At 42.1% G+C, this 20287-nt stretch overlaps 1 protein-coding gene across 2 annotated transcripts in view; it reads left to right on the top strand.

Moving 5' to 3' along the window:
• Positions 1–4102: 4102 nt before the first annotated feature.
• Positions 4103–20287, top strand: part of FBXL5 (F-box and leucine-rich repeat protein 5) — a 37368-nt gene continuing 21183 nt past the window's right edge. The window contains exons 1-2 of one of the 2 annotated variants that reach the window (XM_014937069.1): positions 4103–4249; positions 18458–18673. In XM_014937069.1, the coding sequence (XP_014792555.1) occupies positions 4166–4249; positions 18458–18673 (300 nt within the window). In that variant the 5' untranslated portion in view covers positions 4103–4165. The remainder of the gene's footprint in view (positions 4250–18457; positions 18674–20287) is intronic. The other variant, XM_014937068.1, reaches the window with a different exon arrangement.

Raw genomic sequence — 20287 nt, 5'->3', positions numbered from 1 at the left:
TGTAGCCCCTTTAGGTACTGGAAGGGGCTCTAAGGTCTCCCTGAAGCCTTCTCTTCTCCAGGCTCTCCAACTCTCTCAGCCTGTCTTCACAGGAGAGCTGCTCCAGCCCTCTGATCATCTTCGTGGCTTATTTATATGTACTTAATTTATAGAATTGAAGCACTGGTACTCAGATGATGGATTTTGCTGAAGGCAAAACCTTGCTAACCATCGAGTAAATTACTGATGATGGACTTACCCTGTTAATGTGATAGAATGATAACAAGTCGGTTTGTTACCTGCAGCAGAGTTTTCAGGAAAGCCAGATTTACCCAGAAACAGATGTGCAAAGCTGTGCTTGATATTGTGGAGACACAGCAAATGCTGTACTTCACTTCAGTTACTTCTCTCGTGCTTTTTCTCCCTATTTCTCTTCCCAGCCTCGCTGAAACATGCTGATAGGGCACCAGCATATCAACCAAACCATTTCAAGTCACTGCTTTGGGTTCAGGATTAGAGACTGCAATTAGAGACTGCAATAATCCACGGAAATCAATGAATTTTATTTTTTTTATTACCAACTTTGCTGCAAACAAATTTTACTCAGCAATTTCAGGGCTAACAGAAACCAGAGGCATCACTGACGTGATCTTCTATATAAAGTAGGGCAGAAATTGTCACCATTTTTTGCATCAAGACTAAAACTTTTACTTAAAATACACAGTGTAAGTTAAAAAGACATAAAGATAGACCCCAAGTTTTGGAATAGCTTTTCTCCAAGGACCCCCCCTTGGGGGGGGGTTAGGACTTAGCTTCAGGAAGATGTGGGTGCTGTTCAGTGGTGTTCTCCAAAAAGACATGGCCTGTCATAACATCCCAGAGGGAAACGAAATGAGTCCAACAGCTGCTGGGATCCCCATCCCATCACCTACCCAGCTCCCTTTCCTTGCTGGCCACTTCTAGAAACACAACATGGGGCCAGAAGGGACTCTGATCTAACCCAGCACAGTCACTTCTAATTTATGCTTAGTTTTGACTGAAATACTTCACGTGATGACTAAACTAACACACCTCTAGGGAAAATGTTCCAATGGTTTGATAGTCTTGAGGTTCAAACCTTAGCTCTGGCCTGAACTTGTCTACCTTTAGCTTCCAGTCATTGCATCTCATGTCTTTTTCTGCTGCTCAGATTTCTGAGAATCTACACTCAGAAATCTTCTCTCCGTGTAAATTCTTGCAGAAAATGACCAAGTCTTCCCTTAAACTTCTTCATGAAAAATTCAATACTTTAATCCTATTATCAGGCACTTTCTCTTGTAGTATCGTGCTTCACCGCCACGAACCGGCTGTCTGTCTTGCCTCCCAAGGGCTGGAATTCCTGCTGGATGGAGATCACTGTCCCTCGCTCTCTGCCCTTCACTCCTAGAAGAGGTTATTGCCCATGAAGCAGAGTCAGAAAAACTGGCAGCAAATCTCCTCTAGTTCACAAACTGAATAATAACTCAAGCAACCATGAAATTCAGCATGTGTTTGCATTCTGAAGCCCTGGAGGATGAGGAAGGGACATGTTCTCTCTTGTCATTTCTACCGGATGGGAGTGGTAACTTCCAGCAAAAGGAAGGTGTAAGAGGTGAGAACATTATTCCCGTTATTACTCATGCTTGAGTTGCTGGCAGAATAACCCCAATTCCGTATGACTTCATGCTTTATGCCTGGAAATATGACCTTGAAACTGCTCGTATTTACAAGCTCCTCGGTAAGCAATGAACTTTACCAAACATAGTTTCTTGAGGGTTTGTGTCTTCAGTGCATAATTCTGATGACAGCAGTGACCCAAGGTCTCAGCCGCTCCCTGGTGTGTCATGATACACAGCACAGGAAGGACATGGACCTGTTGGAACGGGTCCAATGGCGGGCCACAAAATGATGAGAGGGATGGAGCACCTCTCCTGTGAGGACAGGCTGAGAGTTGGGGCTGTCCAGCCTGGAGAAAAAAAGGCTCCAGGGAGATCTTACAACGGCCTTCCAGTACCTAAAGGGGGCCTACAGGAGAGATGGGGAGGGACTCTTTATCAGTGAGTGAGGGGTGATGGTTTTAAACTGAAAGAGGGGAGATTTAGATTAGATATTAAGAAGAAATTCTTTCCTTTGAGGGTGGCGAGGCACTGGAACAGGTTGCCCAGAGAAGCTGTGGCTGCCCCATCCCTGGAGGTGTTCAAGGCCAGGCTGGATGGGGCTTGGAGCAATCTGGTCTGGTGGGAGGTGTCCCTGCCCATGGCAGGGGGGTTGGAACTCGATGATCTTTAAGATCCCTTCCAACCCAAACCACTCTATGATTCTATGATACACTGTGCAAGAAAAGCACAAGCCCCAAGCCAGAGCTGTGCCTGCTAACCAAGCAGTAAATGCAGCCATGGCCAGCTGGGTAACACCTGCGCTTTGCCTTCCTTTTCTTCTCTCTCTCACCTGTAACTGCCTTTGTTTTTTCCCCAGAAGTTGTACGAATTTAACCTTCCAGATGCGTACATATTTGCAAATGTGACTAAGTAGGCCAGCACTTTCGAAAGTCCTTGGAGGTGGAAAGGATGAATGGAACAGGAAACACCCAATACCGCAGTTGCTTAAGCCTCATTTCCTTAGATAAAGAGATAAAAAGATTATTGTGCAGAGTGTCATCTAGATAACCCCCATCATGAGACTTCTCCTTATCAATTCACTACCTACTACCAGCAACAACTTTGCATTTTATTCCCAAGTGTTAGTACATCGAGGAATACCAGACTAAAGATACATGTGTGTCTTTGCCCAAAATATTTCAGTCTGTTTACAATTAATCGCTTACATCTATGAACCAGGTAGCTTTTAATCTCTTTAATATCTGCAACATAGATGTTATACATTAATAGTTTTCAGTCGGGAAGGTCTACTGCACTTACTGGATGTTTGACATTGCATTTTTGGCTCTTTTACTACACATTGCCATGCTGGTCGATGGTTTTACTACACATTGCCATGTTGGCTGACAGTTACAGCTTTCGTCAAAACTGATGTGCAATCCCAGTTCTGCTAAATGTTCCTACTCCTCTTGAAATGTCGCATGAGTATCAAAAGCTGGTGTCTCTGCTCCTTTCGTCACAGATGTTAAACAAATTGAACATTTAACTCTGCTTATTGGGCACAAACACTGCAAAAATTTGGGTGCAGATTGCCCACCTCAGCCCTGTTTGGGACCCATGATTTGTCTTCACAGAATGGTTCAAGTTAGAAGGGACCTTAAAAGATACTTGAATTACAACCCCCTGCCCTGGGCAGGGACACCTCCTACTAGACCAGGTTGCTCAAAGCCCCATCCAGCCTGGCCTTGAACCCCTCCAGGGATGGGGCTACCACAGCTTTTCTGGTCCAGTGCCTCACCACCCTCACAGGAAAGAATTTCTTCCTGATATCTAATTGAAACCTCCCCTCTTTCAGTTTAAAACCGTTACCCCTCACCTTATTGCTCCCCTCCCTGAAAAAGAGTCCCTCCCCATCTCTCCTGTAGCCCCCTTTAGGTACTGGAAGGGGATCTAAGGTCTCCCTGGAGCCTCCTCTTTTCCAGGCTGAACAGCCCCAGCTCTCCCAGCCTGTCCTCACAGCAGAGGTGCTCCATCCCTCCCAGCACCTTCAGTTCCAGCTCTAGACCCGCTCCAACAGGCCCACAGTTCCCTCAGGAACCAGAGCTCATCCGCCCACACCCTCGGTTCCTCACACGTTGTCATCTCCTCATTTTATTCGTGCGAAGCCAGTTTTCTCCCCTTCACCCAAACGCCCCAGTGCGGTTTTTCATTCCCTCCGATATGAAGGCCCGAAACCCGCTGCGCCCCCAACCACGCCGGGAGAACGGAGACCCCCTACTAGGGCACAGCGGCCGCGCCCGGGGGGCCCGCGCCCGGAGCCCCCTCCCGCCGTTCCGCTCGGCCTCTCTCCCCGCCCCCCCGCCATTTTGCGGTGCCGGGCTCCCACCGCCGGGTCCCGCCGGGCCTCCATCCCTCCCCTCTCCCCTCCCGTCCGCTCCCCGCGGCCCGAACTGCGCAGGCGCGGGGCGGGCGGCGGCGCTGGCGGGGCGGCCGCGGTCACGCGGGGCGGCGCGCATGCGCGGAGCGGCTGTTTAGCGCCGCCGTTAGCGGCGGGGCTCTATGGGGAGAACATGGCTCCTTTCCCCGAGGAGGTGGACGTCTTCTCGGCTCCGCACTGGCGGATGAAGCAGCTGGTGGGGCTCTACTGCGACAAGGTAACGGAGAGGGGGGAGCGGCCTCTGCCCGGCCGCCCTCGGGCGGGAGTGGGGGGGTGGTTCCGTCAGTGCGCAGCTGTCAGCGCCCCGCCGCCCCGGCGGCAACTTCTCCTCAGCGCGGCCGCGGGGCTCCCCGGCCCTTCCCGCCGCGGGTGGGGGTGCCGCCGCCCCCCGCACCCCTCTCGGGCCCTTTCAGGGCTCCCCTCGCCTCCCGATCCCCTGCGGGGCGTCCCTCTCTCCTCAGCCCGAAGGAGCGGCGCTTCCTGGCGGGGGCCGCGCCTTCCCGCCGCCTTCCCTCTGGCCGGGCCGCGGGGAAGGGGGGCGCCGGCCCTCAGCCCCCTGACCGCACTGGGAGCCCCGGGGTCGGCCGTGGAGGAGAAGCCATCCCCAGTTAGGGCGAGGGGCTGCCCCGGAGGGGCCATAGGGCTGAGGGGCGGCGGGGAGGCAGGCAGCAAGTCCGATCGTTTTTCTGTTAATTAACAGTTTTTTGTTAATTAACGCCTTGCCTGGCGGCGGTGCTGTGCGGAGTGCTCGCTAACAGTCCGCAGGCGGCTGTGTTTGCGTTTTTATGCCCAGCGTTTAATGTGTGAGTAGCTCAAAGATACCCCAGGCAGGGTTGTGGGTTTGGTTTCTTGTTTTGCCTTTTTTTTTTTTTTTTTTTTTTTTTTCTCTAAATGTATATAACTTTATTCGTGGACAAAAGCGTTTCTTATTCTTGCATCAGGGTAGTTAGTAATCGAGGCTGATGTGTCACCTGAAAGGCAAACTTTGCTGCTGCAGCAGCTTTGAGTGCGATGGAAGGGTTTCAGGCAAGTACTTCAAAGCCAGGACTCAAACTGAAAGAAGTCATGCCTCCCAGCTCTGGGCACTTCTGGCTGTTTGGAGAACCAGATTGGCTAACAGGCATTTAAAAGGGAGGGTGAAGTTACATGAGAGACAGTATAATAGCTTACTGCTGCCAACAGGATGGGGGAGTTCTTGCTTCCTTCCCCTGTTTTCCACATGCCACCCTGAACTGCTCTGGGACTCACCAGACACCTTCGTCTGAGCCTGTTCAATTTGCTAATCGAGTAAAGAAAATGTGAGTTGTTTTTTGCTGGGTTAGCTAACTGAGCTGGCTGTGTGGAGGGTCTGCAGGGAGGAGGAGGTGAGACCTTGTGTAATTTAACTTTTATCTGTGAGTGTGTTTAACTTTATTTTTCAACTGTGGTGGCGTGAAAACTTGGGATATCTTAACAGAGTGAATTGTACATAAAGGGAAACAAACACCTGGGACTCTTCTCCCCCCAGCAGCTGTGTTAGCGTATTGTTGACAGGAGCTGGACAGGATTTCTTTGAACCTCCAGATATCATAGTAATTTGGGGTTTGTTCCTAGAGAGACGTTTCTGTCACTTTTATTGAGCCTCCCACAAAGTTGTGACCAAATTTACCATGACTTGGTTAAAGTAAAACTGCCTGGGCAGGAATGATTGCTTTTCCTAAATATTGGCAAATTTTATTAAAACTACCCAGTTTGCAATGAACATGATCTCTCACTTTCTAAAAAGTTTTTTACAGGGCTTCATTTGCTTCCTTGTTCCTTGGAAGAACTGCAAGCATGAATGAATGGTGCTTTTTTGGTTTTTTTTTTAAAAAAAGTATTCAATGTTGCATCCTTTAACCCTGTTTCAGAACTTGGAGACCGTGCCTGGCCTATGACCTTTGCGTTAGAGTAGTGCTAGCTTTGCATCAGAAGAAACTCTGTGAACTGTGTTTGACTTTCCTCCTTGTGTGACTGAGATGCTGTAATTAGATAAGACTGTAGTTGTGCTTACATGGCATTTATAATCTTCAAAGCCATGCTCTTTATCAATTTAGTTTGTCCTTGAGGGGTCTTTCATTTTGTGAATTGCACGTTACCTGCTGTTCCTCATGTTTCCTGCACACTGTAATGTAGCCACTCTCTTAGCAGCTGAATTTAGTAAATTTCAGGGGAACAACTATAATGTTACTGATGGGTAAAGTATGTAGGCTCTTCCTTTAGGACAAAGATACGCAGTTTATTTTGTTTGTCCAGGACTTGATGTGCGACAAAACAGTGAATCAGACATTTGAGATGTTTAGTGTAGTGGCAAAGTTACCCTAGTTATTTTTTAACTGTTGCTAGCAGAGATCTCACCGTACATCTGTGGCTTTCTTAAATGGCATTTTTGCCTGCAGAGTGCACAGTGCCTTGGACTTGGATGACAAGAATAGCTAAAATTCTGTTTTGTAAGGAAACCCGCAAAGTTATGAAACCTATTGCCTCCTCTGATGATGAGTAGGTTCTTTAAGTCCTCCGAGGACGTACCCCCCTGTAGGTAGAGCAGTGCTACAGCAGACACTCTTTATAGTTAAAAAGCTTTTTCTAAATGCCTGACGTCATCCTTGCCACATAGAGCCGGTTCTGTTTTCCTATCTCTAGTGAACCGTTCTTCGTTTCCAGCAAGATCTACGTGCCCATTTGCAAATTGTAGCCGTGTCCTCCATCTTAGCTATCTGTTCTCTGACCCGACGGACTGGATTCATTCTGCTTCACCACATGGGTGTTGCTTTCTGTACCCCCGGGTACTTGTTGCTTTTGTCAGGACTGAGCTGCTGTTCCGTAGCAGTGTAAGCTGAGCGCTGCTGTTAGGACTGTGTGCCTGTCTTGCTCCCATCAGTACTTGGAGTGACTCACAAAGGCCCTAAGCTGGCAGAAAACGTTTATTTTATTTTACTTTTTTATTTTCCCTGAAGCAGGGCGGTTTTTCTGCTGATGTAGTGCTGCCAGCGAGCACTGGTCAGGTGAGTGCTGAAGCCAATGCGAGGCGGAGTGACTGTGACAGCCAGCAACTAGATTGGCTTAAGCTACTGTGAAACCTCAGCCTAATTGTGTCCATGTTTTCCTGAAGTCTGGGCAGCCTGGACACTGCTGGTGTCGAGTAGAGCAGATGTGTTATTCTACAATCTCTTTTTTTTTTTTTTTTTCCAAACAGCAGCATGCTCGCTTTGTGCTTCTCTATAATCCTACACTTCTCCGAGGACTGATGCTCAAGTTTCCTTTCATATTTATTGTTAGACTTCCATCCTGTATCTAGAATTATGCACTTGTCCAAGTCAATATGTCGGTGTCCGGTAGAGACTGTTTCTGTTGTTGCATTAGGATCTTGTGTGTCCCACACTCGAGAAGGTGCCACTCGTGTATTACCAGCTTTCCCAGCTGTGGCTGAAAGTATCGTATCTGTCGTGAGGCAGCACAGATTTCAACTGATCGTGTATTGAAAATACCATAGTGGTTTGGCTGGAAATACTGGTAGCTATGGCTCGAGACCATTATTTGCAACCCTGCCATTTCCTGTAGACTGTATTAGTTTGCTGTAAGGCAAAACAGCATCAAAAACTTCAGAGAAATCACAATCTGTAACGTGTATCGTCCTTCTCCTAAGCAGTTTGGTTATCTTATCAGAAGGAAATCAGATTCTTTTTTCTAAACAAATCTGCGCTGCCTGGTTGTTATTTCATTAGCTTCAAGATCAGGGCTGCTCAGCTAAGCAGACTCATCTAGATCCACACTGCAATTAAACTTTGGCTGGGCCTTCCCCAGGGATGGGACACCGGGTATTGCTGTGTGGGTTCTCAAACTTCCTGCTCTCTTGTGGAGTTACTGCAGCTGAAGAGTACGTTTCAAATCTTTGTGTTGTAGAACTACCCAGCAAATTGAGGCTGCTTTAGGAAGAGGAACAGGAAAAAATATTCAAAATCTAAATGCTGTAATGCAGTTATCACCGATTGATGAACTTGTTCTCGTGTCTTTCTGCCTCTCAAAACTAGTGTGAGAGTTCATACTGTGACTGAGTGGACCTGATGACTGGCTGCTGCTGGAAGGGTTAATTGTTGATGGTATCCTTTGTGCTCGTCAGGCCCTGCGATGAGCAGCTAGTTCATCTGGTGCACTGAAGTGGAAGGGGATTCAGTAAAACCGGCTCACTGAGAGGTCAGACAAGCTCCAGAACCAGGCGGACAGTATGGGAGGAGGGAACAGGACTAACCATTGCAGAAGTAAACAGCTGCTTTAATAGCTCAGCTTTATTGTGAAACCTTTGGGTGTGTGATCAAAAACATCTAAGGTCTTCCTTCTCTTTGCCTGACTTCAGTCTTCTGTGATCCTACTTTTCTACACAAGAATGTCTGCAGTTATCTCTCATGGTTCAGTAATTATTTTGTCTAGTTCTTCCAGAAAACTTGGATCAATTTTGTCATGATCTGCTGACTTGAATGCATTGAACTTGTATAAATATTTAACTAGTATTTTTCTTTTCTAGCCTATAATCCTGACTCCTTGTTAAAAATTAATTGCCATAAATATTTTTCCTAATTGACCTCCTTATGTAGAGTTGAGTAAAGACGACTAATTTTGCTGTTCTCATCTCTGCCTTTCCTGTTAAATAGTTGACTTAAAGTATCCCTTTTCTTCTTTTGTCTAAGTATATATAGACTTTCTCTTTTTTTTTGCTGTTTTTCTGTGTTCTCTGTCCTCCTTGTTTGAAGTCTCAGTGCTGTTCTGTGTTCTGCAGTGACAAGTTCGTGGTCGTTTTTGTAGAATTCTTTTCAAAACTTCCATATAGCTAAAAACCACCTCTTTATTTTCTAATGATGATTTCTTTTATAACTTACATTTCTCTTTAACCTTTGTGTCTGTGTCAATAGCCTTCTAGTGCGCTTCAGTTTTTTCCCTTCTTTGCAAGCTTTGGCCTCTGCTGAAGAGAATGAGTTGTTTTCATCTGTTAAATTTGTGATGTTCTTACGATAAGGGTATTGCAGATGAGCCATTTTAGGAATGAAAAATACTCTCGAATTAAGTTGAATTGACATTGTAAAGTAGTGGGCAAGGACTCTTCCTGTCATATGGGGGAAGGCTGAGAGACCTGGGTCTGTTTAGCTTAGAGAAGAGAAGACTCAGAGGTGATCTCATCAATGCTTATAAATGCATTAAAAGGATGGGGTTTTCTTAGTGGTGCCTGGTGACAGGACAAGGACCAACGGGCAGAGACTCGAACACAGGAAGTTCCATTTCAACATGAGGAAAAACTTCTTTAAGGGTGGCAGGGAGCTGGAACAGGCTGCCCAGAGAGGTGGTGGAGTCTCCTTCTCTGGAGATACCAAAACTTGCCTGGATGCGTTCCTCTCCAACCTGCTTTAGGTGGACCTGCTTTGGCAGGGGGGCTGGACTAGGTGATCTCCAAAGGTCCCTTCCAACTGCTACGATTCTGTGAATTAGGTGACCACATTATGATTACACTTTTTGTGGCAGCAAGGGGGACTGAAATCAGAAAAGTTAATCAAATTATCAACATTCTGACTTCCTGTTTCAAAGTCAAGTATTTTTCACTTGCTGTCTTTGAGAACAGAAAGTGATTGTTCCGTGTCAGTGTCTCATTCTGTTACTAATCAAGAAATGTTGGTAAAGCTTTTGTTCTACTTTTGAAATCCCTTTTTAGTATTTTGATATACTACCATTAATTTTGCACTGCTGCTTGAAATGTGTGTTGATTTAGAAATTCATCGTGTTTGATTATTACCAGTTAATATCCTGTATCATTGGGCACTTGCCTTCACCTATGTTTAGAATGAATAAATAGCTACTTAAGATGCTTAGTGTTAATAAGTCTGCAAATGATGGGCTACACCGTGACTACAGGCAGAAGATGGAAGGAAATTAAACCTCCTCATTAGCATCCAGAGATGGGTGAGCAATTTGCCGTCCATACCTCTGACTGTTTCATCAGAGACTCTACCAGGTGTCTTTCCATTTGAGCTTCTGGATCCTGAATAGTTCAGTAACTTCTTGCTATACCTATTGGAGAATAACAGCTTTAAATTCATTTTTCTTGAGGAAGAATATTTAGAAGATGAATCTGGATGTGACAATGTATTTCAAATATCTATGTTTTAAAGCAAATGCATTTTAAGCAAAGTGCCAAAGGAGGTCTGAATTGGGGGGACATCAGTGATAAAACATGTTTGCTGTTTGTGAGGTGCTTCAGATCTCATATCTGAATAGCAATTTCACTCCTTTTTTCAGGACATTTCTAGCTCTTGTTGCCATCTCAGACCTTCTTTCCATTCCATTATTTTTTTTGTCTAACAAAACGCCTATTTTTTTCTTACCCATCAGATGCTTAGCTCTTTTGTTTCTGTTTTACCCTCGTAAGAAAAACCTGAGGATATTTTCTTATGCCAGACACAGTGGCAGGATTTTTTCCAAGTAATTGCTTGGCACCTATTTTTGCCCTCGAATTGTAGGAAAAAAAGTTTTCTGTTCACCCTTTGCGTGTTGCTCTGATCTTTTGTCCTCCCTTCCAGCCTGCTCTAGAGAGCAGTAATAACCCACCTTTGCTCTTCCCTGCTTTAAGCAACAACAATTTATTCTCTTCTACTATGTGCCACAAAAAAACCCAGAAACTGATGCCTTCTAAAAAGCTAGAGACTGTGCTCTTACAGGTCTAATGTGGCTATCCTAGGGTATGCTTTAACTGATGAAATGGAGTATAGGTTGTAATTCTTCAGAGACTTGGCTTTTTATTTGTTTTTGCAGTTAGTGCTCGAGGTAGATGAAGCCAGAGCAGTGAATTACTCCATTTCCTACCTTCGATTGTGTTAAGAAATTGCAGCGAGCCTGGTGCAGAAGGGCAAAGGCATGTTTACTGTGTTTGTAGTTTGTGAGTTACTACAGTGGGAGTGTGGAGAGGAGCCTTGAGGCTGCTGCTATTTCACTCTTGGGACTTGAGATACCTACTGACAGAAGGCCAAAAGGCCAGGAACCTCTCTGCGTGAGGATGTAAGACAGGAAAGAAGCCTTCTATGGCGTCTAGAGTGAATATGAGAAATGCTGTGACACAGATACTTAAATAACAGCATCATTGCTGTTCATCACGCTTTCATTTGAGACCCTTGTATTTCATACCCTTACTAGTTTTTTCTTTAATGTTTTGTTGATTTCATCTCTGCAGATCCTGGTGACAGCCTGTGTTCCTTCATTCCTGATAGGCTTTTACTTGTAGAAGCCACATGGTGGAGGAGGCTCAGTGGATTTTACCAGTGCTTGCCGAGCTGTGCTTTCTGCTGCGGTCTCCAAGGGGGTCTGATGCTAGTAGCAATTGCATCTCTGAAAGTCTTGGTGCACTCAGTCCTGTTCTGTGATTTATGTGAAAAGCCCTTCATGATTCAAAAACTGATCTACGGGTGTTGATTAGACAAAATTGACTTGTATGTAGTGCAGAGTGCTATGAAAGACCCCAATAAAAATGAAAATACAGCATTTTGTTTACGTTTCCGCTGTGCTCTTAGGTTTGGCATTTATCAGCTTGACCTTAGCCTTTAAAAATACAGAGAGTACAAGATCTTACCTGCCTTGTTGCCTGTGCTCTTTGAAAAACAAAATAGTTCTGTCTGCCTTAGTCTTTGAGTTAATATTGCTTTTGTTGGTGGTTGTTTTTTTTTCCTTTTTGAAAGGCTATTTGAAGATTTTAGTTAAGCTGCAAACCAACTGACAAGATAACACAGAGAACAGGATTTTATAGAGAAGATGACAGATAGATGGGCATTTGATAGCTCTGGATTTCTTGTTGAGTTCTGCCAGATCCTGTCCTGCTCTGCCTTACTAATTACTATTATTTTAGGTTGACCCGCAGCCAAGAAAAGCACACGGGGTAGAGAACCTGTCTTACTCCTCTGATTTCGGGCTTCATACATCCCAACAGCCGGAGCGTGAAGTAGTTTAGCTAATTCTCTTACTGTTCACCTCGTATACCTCTACAGAAAGATAAGCCAAGGAGCAGGTGACACTGAGAGGACAGCCATCCTTCTTGCTAGGCTGTCTTGGAACTGTAATTCTTCCTTGGGGACAATATAAACTGAGCTTCTTGTGGATTCCTAAGTAAGACATGGCATGTAACCGGGTGTCACTGCAGGCTGTCTGTCAGACAGGTGCACTGACCAGGTGAAAAATGAACTCACTAAAAAGATGCAACTTCTTTCTGGATCAGTTCCCCAAAGGGGCTCATCTTGCAGCTGCATAATTGCCAGAGTGTATTCCAGGGAATGGGTAGGAATGTACAGCTGGAAGCAGGGGCAGGGTTGCTGCTTCTGGGTGTTTCCTTCTCCATCCCCACCCCCTCGTTTACAGCAGATTAAATACAACATGAAACTGCACGCTCTTGGTATTGACACAGGCACACCATGTTATGGTCTTTATCCCTCCATTTTCTTTCTCATAAAATCGAGTTAATATCTCTGGAGAGTTCAAGTTCCTCTCCTTTGATACTTACTACTATTGTATATGTGAAGTGATAACACCTAAAAATGTAAGAGTGAAAAATTGTAGCAGACTAGTAATGCCATGCTGCATTTTTTTTTTAATGGTGCTAGTCTATTCCAAAAGGATTGTTTTATTGGTTTTTTTAATCAAAGTGGTCTGCCAACTTCATAATAAAAAAGATTTTACTGGGGTTTTTTGGGTTTTTTTTGAGTTTTAAATCTGAGTTAACTAATGGTAGAAATCTAGTCTGCATTGATCATCAGGTATATATCTTTATTTCACCTTCATTGGTGATCAGCTGCTTGTATAGGTCTTAATGAGCACAGTGTTTACACATGGAAAGCAGAATATATAGGAATGACCTACTGAAGAAGTTACTCGTGATGATATGGGAAAAGAGAAATAAAAGTAATCGAAAAACTGAAGGCAACTTTTCTTTAGATTCCAGACTGAATTTTTAGGATTAGTGGTTGTTCAGAAGTTACAGGTGCTGATGGGGCAGCCCTTTGTTTGAAATAAAGCAGTTTGTAGCTACTTTCAAATTCTTTAACCTTGAGTAATTGTGCTGTTATAAATTTGTGAAATCTTTGGGCAGAGTTAGAAAAATCAATTTCCACTTTCCGTTTCTCTTTCCTCATTTTTGTTGTTTTCCAGCTTGTAATTGGTAGTAAGTAGTTACTTGTAACTGGGAAAGTTACAACACAGCACAGATTTCATTTACTGCTTGTGTTAGTCTGATGAGAGCAGTGTACTTTTTTTCTTTATTCCTGTTTGCTGCTTTCTCCTTGCCAGTTAATAGTATGCTTGGATATTTTTAAGGAAGAAGCAAACTCTTTCCACTCATTAAATGTATTTTTGGAGTAGATGCTAGGTATAAATACCATGAAATAACTGCTTCAGTTTATTCACTGCAAACTAACATTTCTGGAAAATCAATTTTCTTCTAGGAAGACAGTTTTCCATGTTGGCATATATGTAAAACACTTCCAGAGTCCAAAATAATACTGTGTTTTGTTTGGTGATTTAATTAGCTGTCTTGAGCTTGCTTATTTAATCACAAAATTTTGGATAGAAGTATCTCTGTCTTCATCTGATGGAAAGTCTCGTTTTTTTTAGTGAAAGCACTAAGGCCACAAAGGAGATGCCAGAGTTGAATGTAGAATTACCTTCGGTTGAGCATCATGAAACACCATACAAATAGCAATTACTGTTGATCTTGACAGTTTTGTCATCTTGTTCTTGAAGCACAAAAATGAAATAATAGCTTATAGTAATGAAAGGTGTTTGTCTGCTACATCTCTGTTCATTCGTCTTGAACATGTTAATGGCTCTGTTGTAGTCCAGTGGAGTTGGACACTCACCTAAAACTGTTCTATGGTTGCCTGAGCTACAAGGATTTTTCAAGCGTAGCTGTTCTTTAATAGAGTAATTTGAGGTATAAAAAAAGATGTCCATCAAGTGATTTCTTAATTCAGCATTACTATTTTTTCCTGCAAAGGAAGGATGGATTTACTTGATCTTGAATCAATGGCAAAACACTTCAAACATCTACTTCTTAATAATCCTAATACTAGTTTACACATTGCTTTCAGCCCTGAAGAAAAATCAGTGTTTCTGATTTTTATTTCAGTCCTGATTTTAATTACTGTATGCTGTAAAACCCCTAAATTGACCGATATACTATGAAGACTTTTGGAAGAGAACAGCAGTCTTAGGTTAGTGTGACTATCCCCTTGTCATGCTGTTACTTGGAATAATTTGGTACGTTTTGTGACCTCGTGCTGTACTTCACTGCTGGCACCACAGCAGCCCTTGTGGTTAATGATGTGCTTGCCCCAGTTTACATGAGATAAAAGTTGATGTGTGGGTGGTTGTGTGTGTGGGGTTTTTTTTATGGGTTTAATAAGTTAACAGCTCCTGACTACTTGCAGAGAACACCTGCATCAGCCAAAGGTCTCCAAAGTGTTTCAAACAGAATTTGCGGTGTTATTGACTGACTGTTGTTTTGCCTGTTACTCAGGGTGTTTGAATTATGCAGAATTCTTAAATTTCATGAGGTTTCAGGAGACACCACGACTGTTTCTCTTGTGGTATCACTCCTCAATTCCAGTTTGCATTCCAACCACAGTTGTGCTGTAACATAACAATTGTTTAATCTCTTCAGAAGTCCAGAAAGCTCCCTGGTATCTCTAATACCCGTAGCTGTGATAATTGGTTTAGTGCGGTGTGTTTTAAGCCTGCTCGGGAATCACACAGGCACTGTACTTTGTATTTTTGACCCTTCAACAAATGTGCTTAATATAATCCATTTTCTCCCCCTTGCCATTCTCTTGGAATTCTCTGACTGAGTTTTGGGGGGCAGAAGTTTTCTTCTTGCACCACTGAACTCCTGCTCTGGGTTTCTCTTGTGTAGAGCCGGTGAAAAGTGGATCTCGGAGTGTAGCAGCTACTGTCTGTTAATAGCCTTGGTTCCCCATCATAAGACTTCATCAGTCCTGGTAATGAAATTAAAGATCTGACCGAGTGACGTTGTTGCTAGGCTACCTGTCCTCTGAAAAGCCAGTTTTCCTCTGCTTCAGCTGACCTTTTTAATGTACCGACCGATTGCTGATTCAAGTACGGTCATTAAACTTCAATATCCTCTCCATAGTTCCTAATCTCTTGGATATCTGCTGGAAGCCTCAGTAGCAGAGGTGAATATGCAAGCATTTTGTATTACAGTGGCTTCTATAACAATACATTTCTACCAGGAATTCTTAAATTGGATGTACAAATGGATTCTTTATTTAGATTTGTGCATGATAATAGGTAGGTTCAATAGAAGTTTGAGTCCTGGAAAGATTTAGGTGAGGCAGATGAGAAGATGCTGATTTGTAGCGGAGCTAATTTTATGGTTGTTTGTGCTTGTTATTTTTTTTTTTTTAACCCAACAGCAAAATACAAGTTTGTCTAACCTTCCTGTGACACGCTAGGCATTTTGGAGCAGATGGATTTCTTGGGGAAAAGGGTCTTTGGGGACTGACTTCAGGTATTGTAGATGCTCATGGGTAGAATGAATGATTTTGAGACTTAATCAAGAGAATTAGAAACCAAACTTGGCCATTATTGAGGTGTGAATCACAAATGGCTGGAGGTGAGGAGTCTGTGCTTCATGAAGAGATATTTCTGCAAACGTCTCTCGTGCTTGTTCAGACAGCTTTTTAGGGTGGAAAGTCTAACCTGTAGTTTCATCTAGTGGCACTGCTCTGTACGTTGCATTCTCTGAGCTTTGCATAGGATAGAAATGGTCTTTGAAGCTGATCTTTTCCTGTGTGTGATATGTATGTAAGAATGTATGCCTCAAATCTAACGCACTGCATCACAAATACATGTTTTTTTTTTTTTTCTGACCTCTGAGTAGTTGGCCTAAAAGATAAGGGTTTGCGTTCCCTCCCACCACCCCCCCCCAGTAACTTTGTCCTATTTTCTGTCTCTGCTGAGGCTCAGTAAGTGCATTTTTTCCACAATGCCAGTCGTTTTGCTCATACGTACAGCATGTAACGTACAGGAGGTACAGCTGAGCTGGAGTTGCATAAGTGCTTGGCAGATGTCCAGCCTCTTTCGCTTCCATTGCCAGGGGTTGCCAGGAAGTGGCAATGCAGTGTCAGAATGAATAAGGGCATTTGGTGGTTTTGTTGGGTTTTGTTTGGTTTTTGTTGTTTGTTTTTTTTAAAGATACCTCAATTTATGGTTATTTTTGTTTTAAGTATTTTGTATGAACATACAAGTCTCAGATTACCATTTCTAGTAAAACGCTTAAATTCTAGAATCTTCGTAAACTAAACCTGATTTTTACAAAAAATACTCCTGAACATTTTTTTTGGTAAAATTCTGAGTACTCCAGTGGCTTGTTTTCTGAATTAAATTAAAATAGTTCTATTTTTAAAATGCTTGCTCTTGCACGTTGCTGTAGACCATGATTTTTGAAGCTGCATATGGAATAAAACAGGAGAATGGAGAAAATTCTGGTTTTCTACATTCGCCAAAGGAAAATGAAGTTTTAAAGCATATTGTTGCTAGTGGTGACTGCATGTAGAAATGGCACTCCTGTGTTACCTAGAATTTGTGCTGTCTTCATGTGTTGGTTCTCAGTCCATTGGAAACCTCTTCCAACAGCCAGTGTAGCTTGTATTCACTTGGGGGGGACTCGGGGTCCCTTGTGGATAATATGTCCCTAAAGGTAGGCTCGGGGGTCTGGGACAATGACTCCTTAGTAAGGAGGAAAATGTAGATGTGAGAAAGTGTCAAAGCCTTTGCTATTTGCTGGGCTCTGGAGATTGTGTTGATTTCTAGCAGGAAATCTTTCTATGTTTGTTTATCTCATGGTTTCACAAGATTGGTTTATGATCCTTAAATATATTCTGATAGCACTAGCCTTAAGAAGCCAGGACAATAACTACATTATTCTCTCAAGGATGGTCTTTCTTTAATGAGTTATTATCCTGCTTTGCTGTTTTCTTAAGCTCTTTTCATTCATGCGGAATGAAGACGGTTGCATTCAGAATTTGTGTGATTAAACTTAACGTGCTTTTCTTTACAATCTTCATTATTGCGTATGTTATGCTTTGTTTAGACTTCTGTAGTTAGGGGGTCTGGGACAATGACTCCTTAGTAAGGAGGAAAATGTAGATGTGAGAAAGTGTCAAAGCCTTTGCTACTTGCTGGGCTCTGGAGATTGTGTTGATTTCTAGCAGGAAATCTTTCTATGTTTGTTTATCTCATGGTTTCACAAGATTGGTTTATGATCCTTAAATATATTCTGATAGCACTAGCTTTAAGAAGCCAGGAAAATAACTACATTATTCTCTCAAGGATGGTCTTTCTTTAACGAGTTATTATCCTGCTTTGCTGTTTTCTTAAGCTCTTTTCATTCATGCGGAATGAAAACAGTTGCATTCAGAATTTGTGTGATTAAATTTAACGTGCTTTTCTTTACAATCTTCATTATTGCGTATGTTATGCTTTGTTTAGACTTCTGTAGTTAAGTTACCATCAGTTCCTTGTAATATTTCTAAAATTTACAGCTTTTTCCATCAGAGCCCATGATGGGAAATGCAGTTATGTAGCTGCCACTGGAAATCGGAGAATTGTGCAATTCAATCCCTTAGTTTACTTAAACCTCATTCACAAAGCACAACGTTGTTGTAAAACTCTCCCTGTAACTTATTTTAGGGAGTTAAGAGAATTGGAATATGAATAGCTTACTGTTTCAATGAACTGTAAGAGGAAACATACATGAAAAAGGCCATGCATAATGAGTCTTTGAAAGTTTTAAAACAAGTTTGAGAGTTTTATATAGATTTTGTCTCAGTTCCTGTTAACAAATAAAAATCAAATGGCAAGTCAATTGTGAAGGTTAAAGTAAACTTTATTATGAATTCTGTGAATATTTCAATAGTCAGATTAATACAGAGGTTATATAAATATTTATATATCTGTAGTATTCAAGTGCCGATATTAATTTTGCCTACTTCTGGAAGAAGTTGCATTAGTTTATATTTTAATGCACCAATTGGATAATTTATGGGAAAGTTACTATTAAAATAGAAGACTAGTTTGTGTGTTCTCATCTATGCACTTGAATTTCTGATTTTTGCGCTTGAAGATTGGAATTAAAAGCATACCTTACTCTAACTTTTGGTGTCTTTGAAGTGAGTTGCTCGAATTGCAAATTCAGTATTTATTTTTGCCAGTTTTCTTCACAAAACTGAAGGTTTTCAGCTTTTATGGTATAAATAATGGGACCAGTTAAAAACAAGAGCCTAATACCTCTTCTAAGGATTTAATTTGACCTTGATGTGATTTTCATTTATTTATTTATTTATTTTTAATGAGCTTTTCTTTCTTCTAGCTTTCCAAGACTAACTTCTCCAACAACAATGACTTTCGGGCTTTGCTGCAATCACTTTATGCCACATTCAAGGAATTTAAAATGCATGAGCAGATTGAAAATGAGTGTATCATTGGTTTACTTCAGCAACGTAGCCGGACAGTGTACAATGTGCACTCGGACAACAAACTCTCAGAGATGCTCAGCCTGTTTGAGAAAGGGTTAAAGAATGTAAAGGTAAGTTGACTATAAGAAGGACTTGTGTCCTAAGGAAAACATGCTGTGACTTGCATGTTAGTTTGCCTCAACTTTTCTTAGAGCTCTCTACAAATAAGCTGAGGACGAAGAAGAAACATTTGTGGTGTCTTGAAACAGTAGTGAAAACTTCCCAGTCCAAAACACAAATTATTTTTCCGTTCATCACAGTTACTAAATTTGCAGTAAAAATTCTTTTCAGAGGTGTATATTGTGATGGGAAGTCCATCACTGCATAATTGGAGGTGTTTTGGAGGAAAAACATGGAAGTTTCAAATAAAAAGTCTTCTAATTGGTCAAAACAGAGTGACTAAGAAAATAATATTTTTTTATTGTTAGGAAACCCTGAGTATCGTTTCTTGTGGCACATAGCAATTGTATTATTGTCACAAATGGAGATGGTTACCAGACTTTAAAAAAAAAAAGGCATTGTTTTATTCTGTGAGTGAGTCATGTACTCCTTCCAGTAATCACTTGCTCAGTAATGCTGTTAATGTTCCAATCCTCAAGAAAGTCTAAATGTTATTTCTCCTGCTGGGTTTTTCATGACTTAAAGTTGTTGAATTCTTCTCCAGTAGAATCCTCCTTGAATTCTGCCATGTCTTTCCTCTGGGGTAACCAACTCAACTCCCCCTTCCTGCACTCTGAGAACCATACTCTTCAGTAATAGTTTTTCACCCCATATTTTCAGTAAGAAAAATACTAAATATCTGGTTGATTGATTCCATTTTACTATCTGAGGCTGGTTTTGACCTGAGAATCCTGCAAATAATTTTTTTTTTCCCCTGTGCATATCAAACCTTAACATTTGTCTTAATTCCATTAATGAATTGGCAAATGAAGGAAGGTGAAGCCAGTTGAACACTTGGCTTTGTGTCATACCTTCTCTGTTAGGATGGTAGTGTTATTCTGTTATGTGACTTCTTAAGTGTGGAAAATCGGATTTCTCTAGATGTGTTAACTGTTTAACTCTTTTTGAGAGTGTGGTTAGCTTAATTTAAAACTGATGGCTAAAGCTTTTTTTTTTTTGCAATAGTCAGGTTTTAATGTTGTAGAAGTTTGAAAAGAAAACTTTACAACATTTACTGTAAGCTATGAGGAACTTGAGTATGTTGCAATTACTGGGCAGACTTCAGAACTTGCTTCTTATTACTGGCAGAGAACAAGCTAAAAAATTCATAGATGAGGCTGGTCTAACTTTAACATTTAAAAGCCAGTTACGTCTTTATTTAAGAGGTTTTTTCCATTTCCAAAGTAAGTATCTTAGAGCATGTCTGACTCTAAATTCTGATTATAGTTTGGAAGCTGGAATTGTAGAATAACTAATGTAAAATGTTTGCAGTTAAAAAGATGAAGTGGAGCTGCTGTATCCCAGAATAATTCCTCTGCAAAACATGCAAATACTTATGCTGGTCTGTTATTACTTTGAACTTTGGGTGTGAGACTGTAGATTGGCAGACGTCATTCTTTGCTCCAAAGTAAAAATGTGATTCGAGAAGTTAATTCCTATCTGATAACAAAATAAATTGTAATCAAGCAGGAAGAGAGAGTACTTTATTCTGCCCAGTAACAGGCAGATACAGCCCGTCAGCTTGT

This window comes from Calidris pugnax, unplaced genomic scaffold (assembly GCF_001431845.1).
Source record: "Calidris pugnax isolate Ruff unplaced genomic scaffold, ASM143184v1 scaffold49, whole genome shotgun sequence".
Lineage (NCBI taxonomy): Eukaryota > Metazoa > Chordata > Aves > Charadriiformes > Scolopacidae > Calidris > Calidris pugnax.
This window is presented reverse-complemented; position numbering and strand designations above follow the sequence as displayed.